Below are 21,711 nucleotides of genomic sequence, written 5' to 3' on the forward strand. Positions count from 1 at the left end.
AGTGTGTGTAAGTTTGTGTGGTGATAAATGATGGATTGATGTTAATTTTTGCGGTGTGTGTCATTGATTAAAGGGCAGGCTAAACCTTTATCGCTCTGACAGATCTTCCTCTTTAACCATCCTCAGCTGGGCTGCTCTGATTGAAATCCAGAGAGGAATTATGAAAGAGTAACGCTTTAGTTATTGTCATATAATCTCTAAATAACCCCCCATGATTAATACCCCATACACCTGCACACCTTGTCCTGGATTTACACTGCGGCAGCCTTTTCTGTGTTTCATCTGTTTGTTTATCTGCAGAGGAACACAGTGTTATAGGCTCACTGTTACATAGACACTCACCAACCGAGCCAATGAAAAAAGAAAAGTTAAAGAATGAAGCTGATGTATTGTTTGGGTGGGAGAGATGGAGAAAAATGTTCTGACAACTCAGAATGTGAGTTTGTGTTGTGTGTGTACGATCTCTTCTCTTGTTGTGACTGGTCTATAACAACACCCACTGCATGTCTTCATTATTCCAGTGTCAATCCAAGCACAAACTGGCACTGATTCGCTGAGGTTGTTAGCATGTGTCGCTGCTTTTGACTTTAGTGCCTAACCAGACATGCCACAGGAAATTAGAAAAATCTGTCTCTGCCCGTACTGAAATGCTGTGTGAAGACTTTCCGAAAACATACTCGTCACACTCTCATTAGTTTATTTTTTCTATTAACAATGCCTAACACAGGAAATCATATTAATACAGTTTTTTTATTCATTCAGTATAAAATATACTCTATATATACTTGGATATGGTTTTGACATTTATTACATTACAACATATTTTTGTTTCTGTTGACTGTTCTTTTTAACTTCCTGTTTATAAAATAATCCTGAAAAAAAAAATGATGATTGTGTTTCAACAAAAATATGAATCAGCACAACTGTTTGCAACATTCATAATAGTAAGAAATGTTTCAAAATATATATTTATAAAAAAAAACATTTAAATTGTAATAATATTTTGCAAAATTACTTTTTTTTATGTGTTTTTGATCAAATAAATTCCATCTTGGTGAGCATAAGAGACGTCTTTCGAATGAATATTAAAAAATCATACTGACCCCAGATTTCTGTATGGAGTGTGTGTTTGTGTTTTTTTTTTATTTATTTATTTATTTTCTCATTAGTTTTCTGAACCAACAAATGCCATTTACTCCACATCTCAAATTATGGATTGCCATTACCAAATAAAAAAAAGTACAAATAAATCGATAACCATTTTTAAATTAAATCTTATAAATAAAACCCCTAACCTTGCCAATTTCATAACAAGCAGTATCTTAAATAATAATATTAATAATAATAATTTCACACTTTTGTATAGTATAAAAATTAAAAATAATACAGTGTACTATAAATTACAAACAAATATTAAATACATTTCCAGGAGCTTTATTGCAACCATCATTCATCATAATAGTTAGTTTTCATTAAAAAAAAATTGTAAATCTTGTTTTTCATAAAAACGAACACTTTATTGCTGTAAAATTGGCTGAAATTCCACTGCCTCGGTGTTGGGATTTTGGGCCAATCAGAGTATGCTGTGGGCGGAGCTATCCAGCATCTCACAAAAAATAGAACAGAGTAACCAAAAATGGCTCGTTAGGCCAAAACATTCCCACATGAACTCACATTAATATGCTGTATTAAGGCATGTCTGGGTAGGATAGTATGTAACGCCAATTGAACAGCTTCGTTCAGCCTTTTTTTGTAAGCTGTGTTCACTCTTGGCCCATGCTAACACCTTCTGCGAATCCTTCCTCCAGTTTCCAGCCAGCCAAGGAGATGCACTGAGCTCTCATCTCTTTTGGATGCACTGGACCACCTGAGCCGATTGGCTTCCCCCTTTCTCCTTCCTGCTGTGCCTTAACAGCCCCCTCCCTCATCACGTGTGCGTATGTGTGTGAGCGTGCGTGTCTACGCGTGTGTGATTTGATTTCCTGTCCCGTTCTTCTCACCGATAGAGAGCGTTGAGTCGAGCGAGCCGGCGGACCTGTTGGATAGACAGAGGTGCCTGGTGGCGTTGGCCTCTCTGCGACATGCCAAATGGTTCCAGGTTGGCGCTCACTTCTTCTCATTGTTATTGTAGCCTTATGACCCAAAACTACATGCCATTGTCCTCGATTTCCTCCAGCTCTCTAAATGCTCGACACCTCATCACTAACATTTATGTTTCGTAAGGCTACAAAAGCAATTGTTACACTTTTAGTTTCCTTTTGCCTGTTTTTGTTTGTCCATAACCTGCTTGTCATCATGAAGGATCTGTCTAGTGCTTTCCTGCACCGTATCTTCCCTTCTCCCACCCCACTGACATAAGCCCCGCCCCCTCCTCCATCATCCACACAACACAGGCCAGAACCGAAGCACAACACACACTTCCACACACACACTCACACACACACACACACACAGTCAAGATCTAGAGATTTAGGGGTTAAAGGTTGGGTTTGATTGCTGCTCTCAGTTCATTGGCTGAATCCCTCTGGTTTCCTCAGGCTAGAGTTAACGGGCTAAAGTCTTGCGTGATTGTCTTACGAATACTGAGAGACATGTGCAACAGAGTCCCGGCGTGGGAACCTCTGAAAGGATGGGTGAGTATCAGACTTCTGCTCCCTTCTGATATCAAATATTACAGTGATGATACAGTAACACTTTAGAGAATTCAGTCATAGATGAAGGAATTATTAGGGGGTCAGTGGTGTAATGCAGATGTCACACTTCGGGTACATATTAATTGTCATTATATATTGTGGTTAGTTATTCTTAAATAAGTGTATTTTTAATTCCAAAACCCTTCTGCTCTGTGTAGAAATGCAGCTTTGAAATATATTGTTTAAAAAATACTTCAATCTGCTATATATTAGTTTGTAAAAAGTGATATTGAACGGCTAAGACAATCAAGATTCAAACACATTAATTTGTCATCCAAAAGAAAAAACAAATGGACAGTTTCCATTCATCCAAATTATGCATGACTTTCAGTATTTTCATAAGTATGACAAAAACACAAACATAATCAGAAGAATTATTAATGAATTGAGCTGCAGTGTGTCAATCAAAAGTTGTATATTATACAGTAAATATTACAATTTAAAATAACCATTTTATATTTGAATATGTTTATAAAAGTGTAATTTATTCCTGTGATGTGCAGCTGTATTTTCAGCATCATTACTCCAGTCTTCAGTGTCATATGATCCTTCAGAAATCATTCTGATATGATGATTTACTGCTCAAGAAACAGTTATTTTTATTTACAACGTTAAAAACTGTTGTCATAGTTGTTATGCTGTATGCTAATCATCTCTAAATGATGTATGGACCATTCAACCTTAAGTTAAATACTCATTTCTGTGTCGCACTGTAGTTCTTAATGTAATAAGTCTTTGAAAAGCGATTTGCTCTTTTTTTGTCCTAAGCCTTTGGAGTTAATATGTGAGAAGGCCATTGCCACGTGTAACAGACCTCTGGGAGCAGGAGAGGCTCTGCGGAGGGTCATGGAGTGCCTCGCCTCCGGGATACTGCTCCCAGGTACGAGCACTTCCACAGAGGAGAACAAAAAAACACAAAGTCTCATGGTCAAGGCTGTATTTATTTCACAAGAATACAGATAAAACAATAGTATTGTGAAATATTATTACAATTGAAAATGTTTTCTCTTGAAATAGATTGTAAAATGTCATTTATTCCTGTGATGTAAAACTGTATTTTCAGCATCATTACTCCAGTCTTCAGTGTCACGTGATCCTTCAGAAATCATTCTGATATGATGATTTACTGCTCAAGAAACATTTATCATATTATCAATGTTGAAAACATGTAGTCATGTAAATAGTATAACATTTTGATAACCGATTTGATTAAGAATGCTGTTTTTAATAAAAGTAAAAAGAGTAAATAAAAATGTATCCATTGTATATAAATAGATCTCTAAGCTTTAAATAAGTCTTTCAACCTGAATATGCAAGATAAATGTGAATCTGTACAGTGTGATGACAGCAGTGATGTCACGATCAGATCTGGCTTTCATTGGCTGAGCTCTAGTTCCTGTCTGAGGCCCAGAGGAATAATGGAGCCTCATTTATCTGCTCTTGACATAACTAGTCCATCCCTCGCTACACTTATACTCTTTTCTCATTTATATATTAATAATGAGATGCATGCATTAATATTTGATTGGCTTGCATGGGAAATAAGCCTAAATGATATAAACTTATGTGAACATAAAATATATATATATATATATATATATATATATATATTTGTATTGTACCTTCAGGACGTAATTTAAACGATAAAGGTTGACTTTGGGGTTTAATTAACTCCTCACCTGCGGTGATGGAGAGTAACTCACTTAATAATGAAACACTACAGTTTCCAGTAACTCCACAGCTCTTGACTGTGTCCTTATCATCTACTGTATTTAAATTCTGTATGTTGTTAATAGTATTTCCTCATTTTTGGTTTCCTCTCAGGTGGACCAGGCCTGCATGATCCCTGTGAGAAGGAGCTGACGAACACCCTGTCAGACATGACGGATGAGCAGGCGGAGGCAATCACGTACAGTGCACAGGTACAAGCAGTGTGTGTCGGGATGTGTGTGAGATGCAGGTGTGTGACAGTGAGAAGAGGAGAGCGGTGCTGCTATCAACAGCGCTTATCTCATCTGTGCCATTTCTCTCTCTCACACACACACACACACACACATACACACACACACACATTGGTTTTTGTGAAAAGTGGGGACATCCCATAGGCGTAATGGTTTTTATACTGTACAAACTGTATATTCTATGGCCCTACACCAACCCTACACCTAAACCTAACCCTCACAGGAAACTTTGTGCATTTTTACTTTCTCAAAAAAAACTCATTCTGTATGATTTATAAGCGTTTTGAAAAATGGGGACATGGGTTATGTCTCATAAGTCACCCTCTCCTTGTAATACCTGTGTCATACCCATGTCATTATACAGAGTTGTGTCCTGATATGTCACAAAAACAAGAGCACACAAACACACACACTGGACTTATCAGTGATTCTGGCCTATATGTATACGAAATTCCTGTTGGCAGTGAGGCATGTCACCGCCCTGAGTCAAATACACTCTGGCTGGTCAATGCATTAGAACAGTGGTTTTCAACCTGTGGGCCGCGGTCCCCTAGTGGGTCGCGGTGGTATTGCAGGTGGGCCGCCAATTACTATTAAAATAAATAATATTGTTAATATATGTAAAAAATCATAACATTATAACACCATTTCATATATATAATTAAATAACAAAAAATAAATATTAAACAGTAACTAAGGAATAAACCACCAATTTATATTTTTGCTGCATATGCTACAGAACAAAAAATTCAAACATGCATAAATGACTGTCAACATGTTCCCTCCTCACTGCTTGCTCCACCCGCTGCCGAACTCTGCCTGGATCTGGTTTTGCTGAGTGGTGCCAGCCCTAGTTATTTTCTGTTCATTACCTGTCATTCTAGGGCTGTGCAATTACTAGAAATCGACATAAAATCACGATTTGAGCATGAGCGATTTCTAAATCGCTTTATAGCACGATTTTCCAAGTATAGTTCAGCGGCCCTGACCTCCCGCAGTATGCTATCCGATCCAATCAGAATGCAACGCGGCTAGCGCGAGAACAGAACAGACTGGCCTAACTAACTAACTTAAGCCTTACTACAGGTTCACACACTGTCTGTGATGCGCCTTTTTTCCGAGCCAATGTTAACGGATCAGAGCGTTCAGACTGCACGCGGTAAAAGGCTAGTGATAAAAACGTGCGAAAATAATTAATATCTAGCACATGAGCATAGAGATAGTTGTGAGTGCACAGGACACAGTTTAAGTGAGAGGAGACACGTTTTAACTCTCCGCGCAGAGCAGCGTGTATCTGAGCATGCACGTCTGGTTTTTTGACAGAGCAAAGGAAGTCTGCGTGCGAACAGAGAGATTGGCGCTCGTGCATTATTTTAATGCGCTCTCGCTGCTGCTTCTGCATCGCATACACATACTGTAGACACACTGCAAACATGTGAACCTGTATCGATTTCAACACCTGAGGCACCACAACAATTAATGAGCTCTATGAACAATGCATGGCAAAAAAAGAAAAAAAGTCCCTAGATACTGGATATGGATTTATTTAATTGTTTTGCCATAAGTCTATAAATTTTGTTACACCTTTACTATAGTGATTATTTTGACTTATGTCTGTTCTAGAGATGTTACTGTAACATTTTGATAAAGCTCTAATTGGTTTTTATTTGGAAATATGTTTCAAAATCATCCTGAATGCATTTAAGACTGTAAAGCATATCCGTGTGTGTCAAAATTGTGATTAAAATCTAAATCTCAAAATGTATCAAAGAAATCGCGATAATTTTTTTTTTTCATATCGCACAGCCCTAATTCATTCAGTAAATACAGTTAACAATCTAGCTTCTGAGTAATAAGTTATTAACCCAACAATAGCGGGGTCAGTTAATTTTTTTTGCAGTGGGCCGCGCAACCATGTGTTTGGTTGTGTGGGCCGCGAGATGAAAAAGGTTGGGAACCACTGCATTAGAACAAAAATCATTTATTTTATTTTATTTTATTATTCATTTTATTTTTTTATATAATTATATTATTATTATTATATAATTTTATATTATCAGTAAAATCTTATTAAATGTACTGTGAATGTTTGATGTATCATCCAGCTCTAACACACACACACACACACACACACACAGTCCCCGGGGCAAAGAGTATGAGTCACGGGCCGGCGCCGTATCTTTTTCCCACGCTCATTAGAGAACCAATCATCAAGGTGCTCTATCAGGATGAGTGTGTGTGTGTGTGTGTGTGTGTGCGCGCTGCATCTCTGAGTAGATTTCTGTAGCGCTTTTCCTTTGAACACTCGTGCAGTCGAGATCAGAATCACAGTGTTTTGCAGGAGATCGAAGAGGTTTGGTACAAACACACACCCTTCCTGACTCCAAACACACCACTGAAGCTAAGAACATGTTTGAATGCTTAACGTATTTATCAAATTGTATAATTAACTTAAAGAAGAAATAAAACTAAACAGAAGTATATTAAGTTTTGAGGAAAGTAATAATTTATTGCATATATGCATTTTATTCCTCCTCTGCTTTAGTGAATGTGATGCGTTATTTATTTTTACTGTGGTTTGCCGTAGTCATAAATGAGATGCATCTGGTGATATGGCATAGTAACGCTGCACAGATTCTGCATTCAAGAACGAGTTTATGTCAGCACACAGGAGACTGAAAGATACTTCTCGGTGCCATTTACTCAGTGTTGAAGAGTTCATGAGTTCAAGATGAGCTGTTTGTGTGATCACTGGATTTGAAGCAAGGAAAATGTAAATCTAGCTTCATTGAAATACAATTTTAGATTATTAAATAATTTTTCTTAATGCTTATTAACCTTAAATATCACTTCAAACTTTAGTTTAGGAACAATATGTAATCACCAGTGCCAAGCTTGTGAAACAGAGGGAATAATTATGCATTCAACTTGGTTGTAAGAATTTGGGGTTAGTAAGGTTGTGTTTTTTTTAAAGGAATTAATCAAAGATGCATTGTATTGATCAGATTTAACATTTATAATGTCACAAAAGAGTTTTATTTCAAAGAAGTGCTGTTATATGACATTTCTATTCATTCACTGAGGACTGGACTCAATGACTGCTCAACATTCAGCTTTTCATCAAAGGAATAAATTAAATTTTAAAATATATTCAAATAGAAAACTGTTCTTTGAAATGGCAGTAATATTTCACAATATTACTGTCTTTACTGTATGTCAAATAAATGCAGCCTTGGTGAGCATAAGAGACTTATGTAGAAAGCATTACAGACATTTGAATGGTAACATATAAAACAATATATGTAATGGACAATATATTAAATGGTCGGTTCACAGAGTAAGCTGTTCAGTGGTGATATTCACACAGATGGGCTGATTACTGTAATCAAAGCTGTTTCCGAAACTGGGCTCCAAAATAATTTCTAGAGATACTCTGGAACCACACCTCGTGTGGTCTCGTAATGGGCTATAACTAAAGTAAACAGCTTTGTCAATATCTGTGATATGAGTTAATGTGAGTTAGTTGCAGCATGAATTATTTGTGAGGCAGTCTGTCTCCCATAATTCCTCTGAACGTGGTGATTCAGTGCCGATGTTCCACATCTACAGGCGGTCTATGAGTTATTGCGTTATTATAAAAAAAAAAAGAAAAGAAGCAGCGTGTGGGTGTTTCTTCAGGGAACGTTTTGAGACTTTCTTTTTTTTTCAGGAGCAGATAATTTAGGTTTGCTCTGTGGTAACTTTGACACTTTTTCGTGTGTTTCAGCATGCTCTGCGTCTCATGGCCTTTGGGCAGATCTATAAGGTCTTAGAAATGGACGCTCTCCCCTCAAGTAAACCTTCACAGAAATTCCCCTGGTCAGATAAAGAAGGTAAGCACACACAGCTAATTCATTACTTCAGGTCTAGTTTAATATGTAGACACAGCTAAATGTTGTTCTCTTTCTCTGAAAAGTGTCAGTTTTAACATTTGTTTATAAGAACATCCTAATCTGCCTGACAACAGCAGCTTTGACTCAGTCATTGGTGTGAGTTTTGGGGCGGGGCTAACTGATTGTCCAATCGAAATAAGTGTTTGGGAAACTTGTCTGAAAACAGTCATTGTTTTTGCTAATACATTTAGTGCTGCTGAAATGACTACTTAATATAAAAAAAATAATTATTCTGAAATTTTACACACTGACATACAGCTCTAAGAGTCTGTTTTTAATGTGTTTTAGTAATTCATTGTAGCTTGTTTTTTTCCTCCCGCACATTACCTCTGCTCTTTTGTATCAGGTCTAGGGCTCAAGAGACCTTATGAAGATGGTCTACTGGACGACAAAGACCTCATCAAGAAGATGAAACGCAACCTGAGAAAAGGTCAGTCTGAGTAACGAGAGACAGGTATTGGTTAAACCAGTTAATCTGTAATTATATAATGTGTAATAGAGATACCTGTGGGCATCTGTCAATAGCAGTGTTCGATTAGTTGATTAATCGTAATTTCTTTGAGTATTTCGATTAAATACTGTGTAAAATAATAGTCATTTGTTATTACTGAATTGCATTATGTGTTTTACATCATTATATTGTTGATCAGCCTATAATGATAACTGTAGATGACAGTATCAGCATTGGGCATTGAAAATGTCATATTAGTCAACCTATAGTACTGTGTTTTATTAAGGTTTATTTTATAAAAAAAATTATAATAAATATAATATTTTCATTTTAAATGAGATGTACATTTCTTTTAAAAGTACTAGAAGAAATATGCCTCACCAAACCAAAGCTTTCTCAGTGCTTCATGACAAATATGTCCCTGTTATATCCTCTCCTGTTTTAAACCAGCAAGGAAACGCTGAAACAGTAAACAGTCGTTCCTTCTTCATTATGGCCCTGTTTGGCCCTAAACGGTGTATGTCCTCTTTCTAAAATGATTAAAGAACAACATGTTTCATTTCTCCTCATCTCGGCTCTGCTTTTGTTTTTAGTTTTTTGCTAATCTCTGACCTTTCTCTTCGGTAAGCTGTCCAGATCTTTCTCTACTCTTTTATTTCATGCCGTCTCTTCTCTCTCGCTCCTCATCCTGCTGTGCTTCCATCTCTTGCTTTCTCATACAGGAAGCAGACAACCGTTGGGAAATCAATGGCATTGATTCTTAATTTCTCTTGGAGCCGTGCTGCTGTCCCCAGCCTCAGACTCAAATACATCGCTTTCAAAGCAGCACAATTTAACAATTAGCCAGCTGATGGAACTAAAGCATCGTCGAAAGTTAGAAGATGAGCTGTGTGTTTAAAGACCACTCCCTTTGGGTTATAATCGTTAACGTTTATTTCTGTTCTCTTTCCCTTCCAGCAGTTCTTGACAGTAAAGCAATAGACTCGAATCAACCCATGAACGCCCTGATGCGCTTGAACCAGATCCGGCCGGGGCTGCAGTATAAACTGCTGTCTCAGTCAGGTCCGGTTCACGCCCCCGTCTTCACCATGTCTGTAGACGTCGACGGCACTGTTTACGAAGCCTCTGGCTCCTCTAAGAAAACCGCCAAGCTGCATGTGGCTGTGAAGGTACACCTGGACCTCAGTTGTCTTTGCATCATGTGATTGGAGTGGTGACCATTATGTAATGTCTTAAAGGATTAATTCACCCATAAATTTTTATTTTGTCATCATTTACTCTCTTTATTGTCTAGCAATATAAGGAGAAATCAGACAAAATGTCTGAGCTGCTCGCTTCTATGCAATAAAAGTTAATGTTGATAAGTGTCACGATCATTAGCTGGAGTGCCCATGAACTTCAGTAGAGGGCACTCCACTCAGGACCATTCCACCCAAAAACCACCAGATGTCACCATATCACTTCGACACTAGCACCTCTCATATGTTGCACCACACCCAAACTACATCTCCCATGAACCTCTGCAACACTATCACCTTGCCACACCTGCACCTCATTCATCAGCTAATCTCATTGCCACACCTGCACCTCATTTACACACACATATAAGCAGCACTCACACACAGCCACATTGCGAAGTCTTGTTTAGCCTGTCTGACATTTTTGTCTCAATCATTAGCTGGAGTGCCCTCTACTGAAGTTCATGGGCACTACAGCTAATGATCGTGACAATAAGGGGCTGTCAAGCATTTAAAAAGCACCATAAAAGTAGTCCATATGACCTGTGTGGTGTATTTTAAGTGTTTTGAAGCCTTTTGATACTGGAACTTTACACACTTGTATGGAAGAAAACAGCTTGGACATTTTGCCTAATATCTTCTTTTGTGTATACGGAACAAATTAAGTCATGCAAGTTTCAAAAAATCCAGTGAGTAAATAATGACAGAGTGTTTATGTTGGGATGAAATTTGCCTTTAACGATATGCACTTGGAGCCACAGTTTTGATGTGGGTGACTGACTTGCATAATTTCCAGATCATGTTGACCCCCCCCCCCCCCCCCCATTTTTTATTTTATTTTTGCTGTAATCTCTTCGAATAAAAGTGGCCCAAAAGTTGCTAGAATTGCTATAAAAATTCCCATAATAATAATGATGAATTATTATTATGGCTGCTGAATAAAAATATTCAAATATCAAATATTTCTAAAGTAATATTGCACTGTAAACTAAAAAAAAGTGTTTAAGTAAAATATTATTATTATTTATCACATTTTGGTTTTATTTCATTTAATGGTTCCTCCTTAGATTGTGAAGTTCTAAATTGAAAAAACAAACTTTTTTTGATAAATCGTGCACATTTAGACCATGTACATGTGTTAAAATAAATTAAAAGTGATCCATTTTGACTTCATGATGACTTTACAATAAATAAAACCCTACAATAGTCACTATAGCATTATTTTCCAGTGTGATCAGGCCTCTAACATACACAAACATAGTTGATGTGCTTTTGCTAAGCTATTGTTAGCTGTATCCTCGACCCTTTGACCCTTTTTTAATCAGTCTCTTAATGTTATAGATGCCCCTTCTTGAACCAGAGTTGTGGATTTGACCCTGTTTTAATTGTTGCTGGAAAGTAAAGCAGTGCGTCATTCAGGAAGACCAGTTAATCTTGTTCCCACACACACACACCAGTGATTCCCAGGAAACAAAAGGAGCTGAAATCTATGTAATCCCAGAGAGCTGATGAACAAAGGCTCTGGAACATAGGACCGCTCTAATCCTCTTTTTGTGAGAGTGCAGCCGTTACAGGCGATGACAGGCCCAATTTGGGTCAGACTGACAAATGAACACTGGGTCTCTTATGATATCCTTTACCCCTGTGTAAACTCACACTTATAGCATGCATTTACCCTGACTCTGAGATACTCAGAGAAATGAAGCATTGATCCCAGAGCAGTTACGGCTAGATCTTACAAATTTGATTTTGTATATAATTGGGATGTATTGATATAAAAATCCTATCCTATACCAACTGATAATTTATTTAACTTATATGTTATGTCCGGTAACTGATAAATTGCTGAAAAATTAGTTAAATCATTAAATTAATTTAAATTAATAATATTAATAAAACACTGAATGCTGTGATCTACATTTTACAATGTTACAATAAAAAAATAAAAACAGTGTTATAAAATTGCAATATTATTTTGAAATATAACTTTTTTACTTGTTTTAACTTTTGATTTTGATTAAATGCAGCTTTGGTGAGATTTAAAAACGTTGTAATGAACCAAAACTTGTGAATGGTATTCTATATATATAATTTATTTATCAGCATATATCAAAACTGATCAATAAAAAAAAAATCTCCATTGGTTGATAACTGATAATATTAAATAATAAACCGTATACCCCAAATTACATTTTATGTGTAATATATTTTGTTTATCGTTCTTTATCTATTCAGGATTTTGTTTGGTTAAAGATCAAACTTGATTTTGAGATCTGTATGTCCGCTGTGTGTCTGTGGTGTGGGCGTATTTCATATAAGCAAGTCCTTTGATGATTTCATTCTCAATAATGACCTCGGGATCCAAGGAACGGTGCACTTTTGATTCCGCCTGCTCCAAAAATGGACCAAACTGTCTCAGCATGCACCATCATTTTCTGAATCTTTCATGCCAAAACTTGAAGTCTCATGTTTAAAGATATATACTTTTACTTTACTTTTGTGCTCATGGTGTCATTTTTGAACACAAAAGTAAGGTCCTTATTAAAATAAGGGCTTATGTGGCACAGTTTTTAATAGGGAAAGTTACAGTATATCACCATTTATTCACCATTATTTATACTCTCGTTGCTCCAGAACTATTGGAGTTATTTCTTACATAAAAGTCTTGCATTGTAGTCATCTGAAGCCATAGGTGTGTACTAAATGACTGCTGGCTTACTAAAGTGTAATCATTTTCTGTGTGACGTCAATGCTGGATTAGTTGTGATGCTGTTTTTGTGGTGTAGGTGCTACAGGCGATGGGTTACCCCACAGGCTTCGACACAGACCTGGACTCCATGAGTGCAGACGAGAAGTCGGACGGGGAGGGCAAGAACGAAACGTCCACACACTCAAGCAATAACACACCACATGCTTTAGACAGCTCCAACACGTTGGAGGTACACACAGACACACACACTCACTCACTAAAGTGTTTAGTAGGTCTTTATACTATGTTCCTGTCAAGTCACATTTATTTATATACAATACAGATTGTTACAAAGCAGCTTCCCAGTAATAAACAAGAAAACAACAGAAATAGGGCCAGATTTACTAACAGCTCGCACCAACACAAACCCTCTTTTGGCATTACAACACTACTGTCAGGATTTAAAACACAGTGGTAATTAGTGATGAAAAGGGATGGACAGCTATTTTTGCTATTATTGCATATGCATATGTTGTAGTTTCCCTTTTCAGATGTAAAATCTATAAGAGGAGAGTATTTAAATGAATCACGCATTGTGATTTACTCAGGATTGCATTGGTCACTGGCATTGGCATTTATGCCATTTATTTAAAAAAGCATGTGTTTACCCATTTCATGCTTGACATGGCAGCAATAGTCGTTCATTTGCACTGCTCTTGGTAGATTGCATTGGTCATTATGGAAATTTTCAGATCAACTGCAGAACTTTACACTTCGTATCTGTGCTTTTATTGTGCTCTCATGCTAATTTTCTCGGTTTAGTAAATCTGTTCCTAAATTTTTCAATTTCAGCCTTAAAGCAGCTCTAAAAAAGATAATAGTTTCATTATTTAGCTTAATTTAGTTCAGTGTTGATTGAATGACAGGTTCAGTAGTTATGAAGCAAAGCCTGTTGAACTATAAAGTAGCTCTACAGAAAATAATAGTATCATTGAATTTTTTTTTATTATAGAACTAAACTGAATCAACACTGAACTGAGCTCAGTTCAGTTCAGTGTTGATTCAGTTTAGTTCAATAATAAAGACAAATGAATCAATATATAAAACAAGCTGTAATCATCTGTATGCAAGACAGTAGTTTAGTTATTTGGCTCCGGTCAGTGTTGGTTCAGTTCTGTTGAATGACAAGTTTTGCATCTAGGTGCGAACTCAGGGTCCTATTTTGACGGCCAGCGGGAAGAACCCGGTCATGGAGCTGAATGAGAAACGCCGTGGGCTGAAGTACGAGCTCATCTCAGAGAGCGGAGGAAGTCACGACAAACGCTTCGTCATGGAGGTACGCCTCGCCAGACACACATATACCACTTTATCCCTGTTCGCCAATAAAAGACTGATTATTAGTGACGGTTTCTACTGTTATTGTTATTACTCACACTGGGGGTGAGGGATTTGAACAAACATCTAATCCAAATATTAATCTTCGTTGTGTAACATGTCCCTCGCTGTTTGTGCTTCAGACATGAATGAATCCTCCTGAATTCAGATAAGGAGAGAGTTGTTCTGTTCATTTATGCAGTTTTTCACTTGATGGATACTAAAATGCACAATAAATCCTTTTATTTAAAGAGAAACCCAAGACGTTTTTAGGGAATCCATAATATTAGGGTGCTGGATTTTTACTGAAAAGAATCATTCACATTTGCTTTAGAGTCAAAATATACAATAGCAAAAAGTTTGGAAAAATTGTATTTATTTGTTTTTGACAGAAGTCACTTTTGCTCACCAAGCCTGCATTTGTTTGATTTGAAGTACTATTTTTTTAATGTAGTTTATGCGATGCTGAATTCTTAGTATCATTACTCCAGTCTTTACTCCAGTCTCAGCACCATAGGAATATATAATTATCAAACAAAAAACAGTTATTTTAAATTATAATAGTTGACAGTATTACTTTTGATGCAGCCTCTGTGAAAAATTCTTATTGTTCCAAACGTTAAAAAAAAAATGCAACTTATCATACAGTACATGTCATCTCACATTTCAGTCACTGATCTCATTTCCTGTTCAAAATCCTCTCGTGGACAGGTGGAAGTGGACGGGCAGAAGTTTCGTGGTGCGGGGCCCAATAAGAAAGTAGCCAAAGCCAGCGCAGCCCTCGCAGCTCTAGAAAAACTCTTCTCTGGGCCTAATGCTGCTGGCAACAAGAAGAAGAAAATAATCCCTCAGGTGGGTCATCAGCTGCTTCGATTAGTGACCGATAACATCCAGATGCTGTTGTTCAGAAGTCAGTGTGTCCATCAGATAACCGCGGTCAGTGCTTGACAATCCATGACTGTGACCTGCAGACTAATTCATCTCTTTTCTCCAGAAATCAATCTGTGGCAACCCTTTAACTGTAGATTCTTGTTGCTGATTAATAAAGCCTGTGGGGTTATTAACTGTGTTTGTGTGTGTGTGTGTGTGTGTTGTAGAGTAAAGGGGCATTAGCTGCCGCTGCTGCTGTGTCTGCGGTGGCGGTCCAGGCAGCACGAGGGCGAGGAAGACCCACCCTCACACGAGGAGCCTTCATCAGCGCTGCGGCAGCACCTGGATACGTCACACCAGGTGTGTGTTTAATGCCAGACAGTGTTTCTAGAGTGACTACAGGCCTCTAATTGATCTTTTTTCTTGGCACATTAAACTACATGCACCAATGCATGTCTATTACAACTGCATTACTTTACCTACAGCTTACACTTAGGGCTGGGCGGTAAATCAAGTATGACATACTGATATAGTAATACATGGAATGATGAGGGAATATTTTGCTAAAATATTTGTTGTTGGACTAATAAATTATTATTATTATTTTATAATTATTTTTATAGTACTAAAAATAACAGTAAAGGCTTAATGTTACAAAAGATTTAAAATCCAATAATTAGCTTTTTATTCATCAAAGAATCATGAAATTAAAGAAGGTGACAGTTTTATTGTATTAAGCAGCACAACTGTTTTCAACATTAATAAAAATAAGGAAATGTTTCTTGAGCAGCAAATTTAGCATATTAGAGTGATTTCTGAAGATCATGTGACACTGAAGACGGGAGAAATACAGCTTTGATCACATAAATAAATTACAACTTAAAATATATTAAAATATGAAATAGTTATTTTTAATTGTAATAAATATTTAAATTTGTTACAATTTATAATGTCTTTTTTTTTTTTCAAAAGCATTATAAAATCTTACTGACCCCAAACTTTTGAACAGTAGTGTATAAATAGATTACTAAAATTGAATCTAATTTGTCTAAAGTAAAAAAATAAATAATTCACAAACAAAAAATATTTTTATATTCTAAAATATATATATATATTTTATATTTCATTTTTATATAATTAATTTTTTTTTTTTTACTAATCCTTTAGATTTTAAAATAGATTTTCCTTAAAGTCACATTATATCAGTATGCCTTACTTTTGAAGGGAAACACTTTCTCTAGTTGTTTTTAAGTATAGTATTGTCTGTTTTTGTTTGTTTATGAGGTGTATTTAGATTTTATTCATGTGTAGTTTGTCCTTAGAAAGGCTCTGTCACATGACTCATGACAGTGAAGTCAAAGGTCACAGGGAGAGTCGAGGCCCTGACACGACTCATGTGAAGGAGTCTTAACACTTATATTTCACCATTTTTATCATGATTACCGTGTTCTCGCAGGCTTCGGAGCCCCATACGGGTACAGCGCAGCAGCCGCCACTCCTGCATACGGTACGTACCCCTTCCTTCCCGTCCTCCCTTCCTCCTGTCAGGGTCTAGGGTCCAAATCTGCCCCCACTTACTTCCCCATTCAGCTCTCAAATTGGGCTTTCAAACCCCAAAATCAGTCCCTGGACGATGGAAACGAACCATAACCTTTTGGTTCTTAACTGTGGTTGGAGCAAGACTTGCTGCACCTGGCCTGAGTGTGACTTTGCTGGTCTAGTCTGCCTGCTCGACGCTTGACTCTGGGCGGCTCTCTAAGCGTCAGTCTACAGCACACAGTTACACTATTCAAAGCAGCCGCTGGGCATGATGGGTGAGAGGAAGATCACGCTAAACACAGTCTGAAGACTACTGCTACGACTAGCTAGCATAGAGCGTGAACATTGTAAAGGGATAGATCAACTAAATCTGAAAATTCTGTCATCTTTTACTCACCCTCCTGTCCTTTTCCTTTCTACTGTGGGACACAAGCAACAGTTTTTGTTCAGTGGGACTTTCACTATACTGACAAAAGAACATTTTCATAGATTACAGCTGAACTCTGGTATTTAGGGTGAGTCAAAGATGACAGATTTAGTATCTTAAGGCCCGTTCGCACCAAGAACAATAACTGTAATGATAACTCTATTAGCATCCAAGCTCCTCAGAGTCTCTGGATTCTGATTGGCTGTCAGTGTTTTTATCATTCATTAGCTGCAAAAAAAATTCAAATGAAAGTGAATTAGAAAGATATCATTATTCTGTGTTGATATCGTTTATAGCTGTGATGTGGACTTGGCTATTTTCATAGATTTGGGCTGATTATTAAAACATTATAGTTATCAGACTTTGTGTTAAAAACTTAAATTGCTCTGTTAGTAGGAAAATCCCTTTTTATGGTTTATGGCATAATTAATCACACTGAATCAAACTGACAGCTCTAGTTAATATGCCAGGAAACACACAGTGTAAAATTTGCCTGTATACTAGAGAAAGGTCTGACAAAGCGTTTGACCCATGGCCTTATGGGATAGTAACCTGCCCATCAGATCTCAGCAGTATATTTCACCTACTAATACATATAGTATGATTCCAGACATATTGCTCATACTGCTTTTTCCACATTCAGGACAGTATTATTTATTTGCTATTGAAGTATTAATATGAAATATCAATATTTAAAAGAGTTCAGAGTTTGACCCCCCCCCTGCGGGACCACCTGCATTGTGCGAAGCCGTCGAGGTTGTGAGCTATTCGTTTGTAAATACTAGCTTCAGGTATGTGATTTATTTTAATTCATCGTGCGTTGTTATTGCGGCCGTCTGAAATATGTGAAACTCCATGTTAGGGATGTTTCATAAACACTTGATCACACAGATGACGCACACAGTCGGTCAGGTTTATAAACAGAAGTGTGTCGTTTTAGGAGCGCCTCTCCGGTCAGGCCCAGATGAAGATGCTTTGAATGAGTCTTATGTGCGGGGGGAACCAGGCTGAATTTGGAGGGTGTTTGCTGTGTTTATATTCTCGGAGGATGAGGGGGGCGGGTGGGGGGTGGATATGGGGTTGCTCCCAGCGCCCTGGTCTCTGCCTGCCACATAAAGACTGTTCCTTTAAGTGGAAGGTGAAACCCGGTATTGTGCGGTAAGGGGACAGTGCGCCCCTCTCTTTGACGTCTCTCTGGTTTGGTGCCTGAGAGCTGTGTGCATGCAGTAATTCTCACCAGTCATCTTACGCTGTTCAGTCCTCTTCCTCCTGTTGCTGCTTTGGGATTTCTAAATGGGAACGACTGTGAGACTACGACTGCTATTCACACACACACACACACACACACGGCACAGAATGAACACTCCACATAAGAGCGCCAGCCGGCAGATCACTCCAGTAACCCTTCATGTGCCCCTACCCACAATTCACCTGTATGCTTCAGACACTAGGTTTAACTTTATTACCCTCAATTAGATAGTTCTGTCTAGTAGTTAAAACTAGGGCTGGGCAATATATTGAATATTTATGAATGTTATATGAATATAAGGTTGATTTAGCATTAGTCAAATGAATATCACAATGATATTATGCTTCTTTTTTAATTATTTTGTATTTCCTTAATAAATGTTGCAATGTAATGAAAATTGTAGTGACTCTAAGTTAAACTCATTTAGAGAAAAACAGTTTAACATTTTAACAAGTGTTAACATTGAAAAGAATCTAAATAATTAAATCTGCCTCGACTTTAAATTTAAATGTTACTGTTATTGTTCGATTTGCACATTGTGAGAAAAATCCTTTAATTTAGAGTAAATTTTATAAAAAACTAGAAAACTATTTTAAACTAGATTTTAACTGTATGTTATTAATGAACTAGATTAACTGTAAATCATTTTTTTTATAGATTGTAATTAAAATTTAAAAAATTATTATTTATTTCATTTAGTGTTAATTTTGTAATTGTGTGAAAAGCTGAAATGCATGAAAATGCATTATTAATAAAATAAGATGTTATTGCTTTAATTTCTTAATTTCATGAAAACTTGTGGAAAACATACTGTATTTTAACTATAATTTTACTGCATTTTATGGTTTTATTTATACATTGCTGAAATCATTGATGGTTTGGTATAAAAAATGTTGGGTGCTTCATGAAAATATTTCTAATTTAAAATTATAAAATATTATAATTTATCACAGTATAAGTATACTGAAATTCAGCAACACACTCTTGTAGTGTAGACCAATCCATTTTAAGGACCAGAGCTACAGTAACTCTTACATTTTATTTACTGTACAGTATATCACTCAGCCCTACTCAAGAGTCATTATTCATAAGATGATGACTGAGTATAGCTCAACTGTATGTGTATTTCATGTCATGTGACATTAGGCAGCAGGTGCATGTGTGAATTCATCTGAATTAATGCTTGATTTATGCCCTCTCTTCTCACCTGACCTCACTCTCCTCCGCTCTCTTGGGTTCATGTCCCCATGCTAGAATGAGACTGAATTGGCATTAGCTTCATTTGAAACAAAACACTCGCAGGTCTTTTATTTTGTCCTGGACTTATGTGGAGTGCTCTTTTCATTTTCTCTCTAGGTTTGCCCAAGAGAATGCTTCTGTTGCCCATCATGAAAATGCCCGCCTACCCCGTCCCTCACTACTCTTTCTTTTAGCTCAGGAGCCTACTTTATACACACACTCATGTACACACACAGCATAGATGTACGTGAGAAGGGAAGCTCAGATAGCACAGCCCTATCACATGTAGGGACAGCTATAAGAGTATTTGTAAAGTGCTTTTTATTTGATCAGCATCACTTTGTTTTCTTACTGTCTTCTGGTTTTAAGCAAATACAGGTTTTATGTTCTTCAGAAAGAAAACTTGAAGGATTTGTACTGTGAATTGTTACCTCATTCTTGGGAATTTAAATTATATCAGCCTCTTTTGTTATGGTGGTTGTGTTTTTTCTTAGAGAATGGGAATAGGCTTAATATATGTACGGTTATCAGGAGCTGTGTTTAAGATGTATAGATCGAATTCATACTACCGCTAACAAATAAACCTTTATCTTCATGAACTGACTGGTGTATATTTGAAACTCTTTAGTTACTCATTTAGCAGATATACTTATAAATGTATATATTCTGCTGTAGCTGTAAGAGCTCTAAGTTTACATATCCTTTAGCTTTCAGATACTTTCAGAAGTTTTAAGGCATGTTTCAGGTTCAATACAATGTTTTCTCAACGGACAGCATCTTCGCATCTGTTGATGACCACAAAAACTGTTCTGATATGTCCTTCAGTTTGTAAAAAGAAGAAGCAAAAATCGCTGTAATGCTCTTTCAGTGTGGGTGTATGGGGTTAGTCATTCTGTAGTTGTTTTTGTTTCTCAAAGCAACTGTGATAACATTATATATATATGTTAAAGCTATACTTTCAAAAACATTTGTTTTTATTTTAATGTTACAATTTCATTATACAAATGTATATGTTAATGTAAAAAAATTCTGTGCGCATATATATATATATATATATATACTAGCTGCGAGGCAAATAATATCTCTTCTGTGATGATCAAAAGTATTTATTGAACCCGGAACATTCCTTTTTATTTCCTTCTAACAAATTGTGTTTCCAGACAGAGCTTGTTTAAGGCAGTTAACTCAGGGTTGGTTAGTTAGGCTCTAGATGTCTGTTCTCCCACTGAGCAGTTAGTGATAGAGTCGAATCACACAAAGGCACTCCTCACACAGTTAACTCAAACACGGCCCTCACATGGACACACACCGGAGGCTCCAGTCACAGCCTTACAGCGGAGAATCGAAAGCAGCAACAAGGGATCCATGGAGACATGCTACTGAAATGTCTTTTTGTCTTTTTTGTTTTTACTTATTGGTGAGTGTCTTATTGTGTGTGAGATGTTATTTCATACTCCTCCAGACGCCAGCACAAGCCGATTCACATTGAGGTATGCTGCACTTTGCTCGGGGTCTTTCCTGAACAGTGTTATTTTAGTATCATTGAGATACTGTTTTTAGTTTGTTTTTATTAGTATTCTGGATTAATTTATTCTTTTTTTTCAGTTTTACTGTTTAATCAGGTTAAACAATGTTTTTTATGTTTCATTATATTTTTGTTAACGCTATTTCATGTAACATACTTTTTCAAATTAACTATAATAACCCTGTTTCTGACCCTTTGAGCTCCAGACCTTCCAAAGATGCCGCACTCCTCTTTGAATTAAATATAATGTACATTTTTACGAACAGTCTTTAAGTTCACGTTCATAAAACACTGAAGATGATTTGGATGATTCTTGTGCTGATTTATGGCTGGGTCATGATCGTCGCTTACCAAAGAGGAACTCCATCTCCATGGTTAGACGTGGTTCCTCTTTGGTAGCGATCGCTGTCATTGTACTATACTCTCTCCAAAATCAAGACAGATCTGATTTGTCAGAGTTATGTACTAACTACATCTGTATGGAAACCTCAGAGTTGCCACATACGTTTCACATTTCTTCTGCC

General features: G+C 36.9%; 1 protein-coding gene across 5 annotated transcripts in view; it reads left to right on the forward strand.

The window, feature by feature from the left end:
• The window catches only part of strbp (spermatid perinuclear RNA binding protein), an 85,592-nt gene that overhangs the window by 63,083 nt on the left and 798 nt on the right, over positions 1–21,711 (forward strand). For 2 of the 5 annotated variants that reach the window (XM_026219380.1, XM_026219379.1), the window contains exons 7-18: positions 2,007–2,098; positions 2,538–2,633; positions 3,462–3,573; positions 4,518–4,615; positions 8,421–8,526; positions 8,933–9,016; positions 9,995–10,206; positions 13,062–13,214; positions 14,166–14,300; positions 15,050–15,190; positions 15,436–15,568; positions 16,665–16,715. In XM_026219380.1, coding sequence (XP_026075165.1) covers positions 2,007–2,098; positions 2,538–2,633; positions 3,462–3,573; positions 4,518–4,615; positions 8,421–8,526; positions 8,933–9,016; positions 9,995–10,206; positions 13,062–13,214; positions 14,166–14,300; positions 15,050–15,190; positions 15,436–15,568; positions 16,665–16,715 — 1,413 coding nt within the window. Of the gene's footprint in view, positions 1–2,006; positions 2,099–2,537; positions 2,634–3,461; positions 3,574–4,517; positions 4,616–8,420; positions 8,527–8,932; positions 9,017–9,994; positions 10,207–13,061; positions 13,215–14,165; positions 14,301–15,049; positions 15,191–15,435; positions 15,569–16,664; positions 16,716–19,779; positions 20,266–21,711 lie in introns of those variants that run through there. The other 3 variants (XM_026219382.1, XM_026219383.1, XM_026219381.1) reach the window with 3 other exon arrangements.

Source organism: Carassius auratus, chromosome 35 (assembly GCF_003368295.1).
Source record: "Carassius auratus strain Wakin chromosome 35, ASM336829v1, whole genome shotgun sequence".
In the NCBI taxonomy this organism is placed as follows: domain Eukaryota; kingdom Metazoa; phylum Chordata; class Actinopteri; order Cypriniformes; family Cyprinidae; genus Carassius; species Carassius auratus.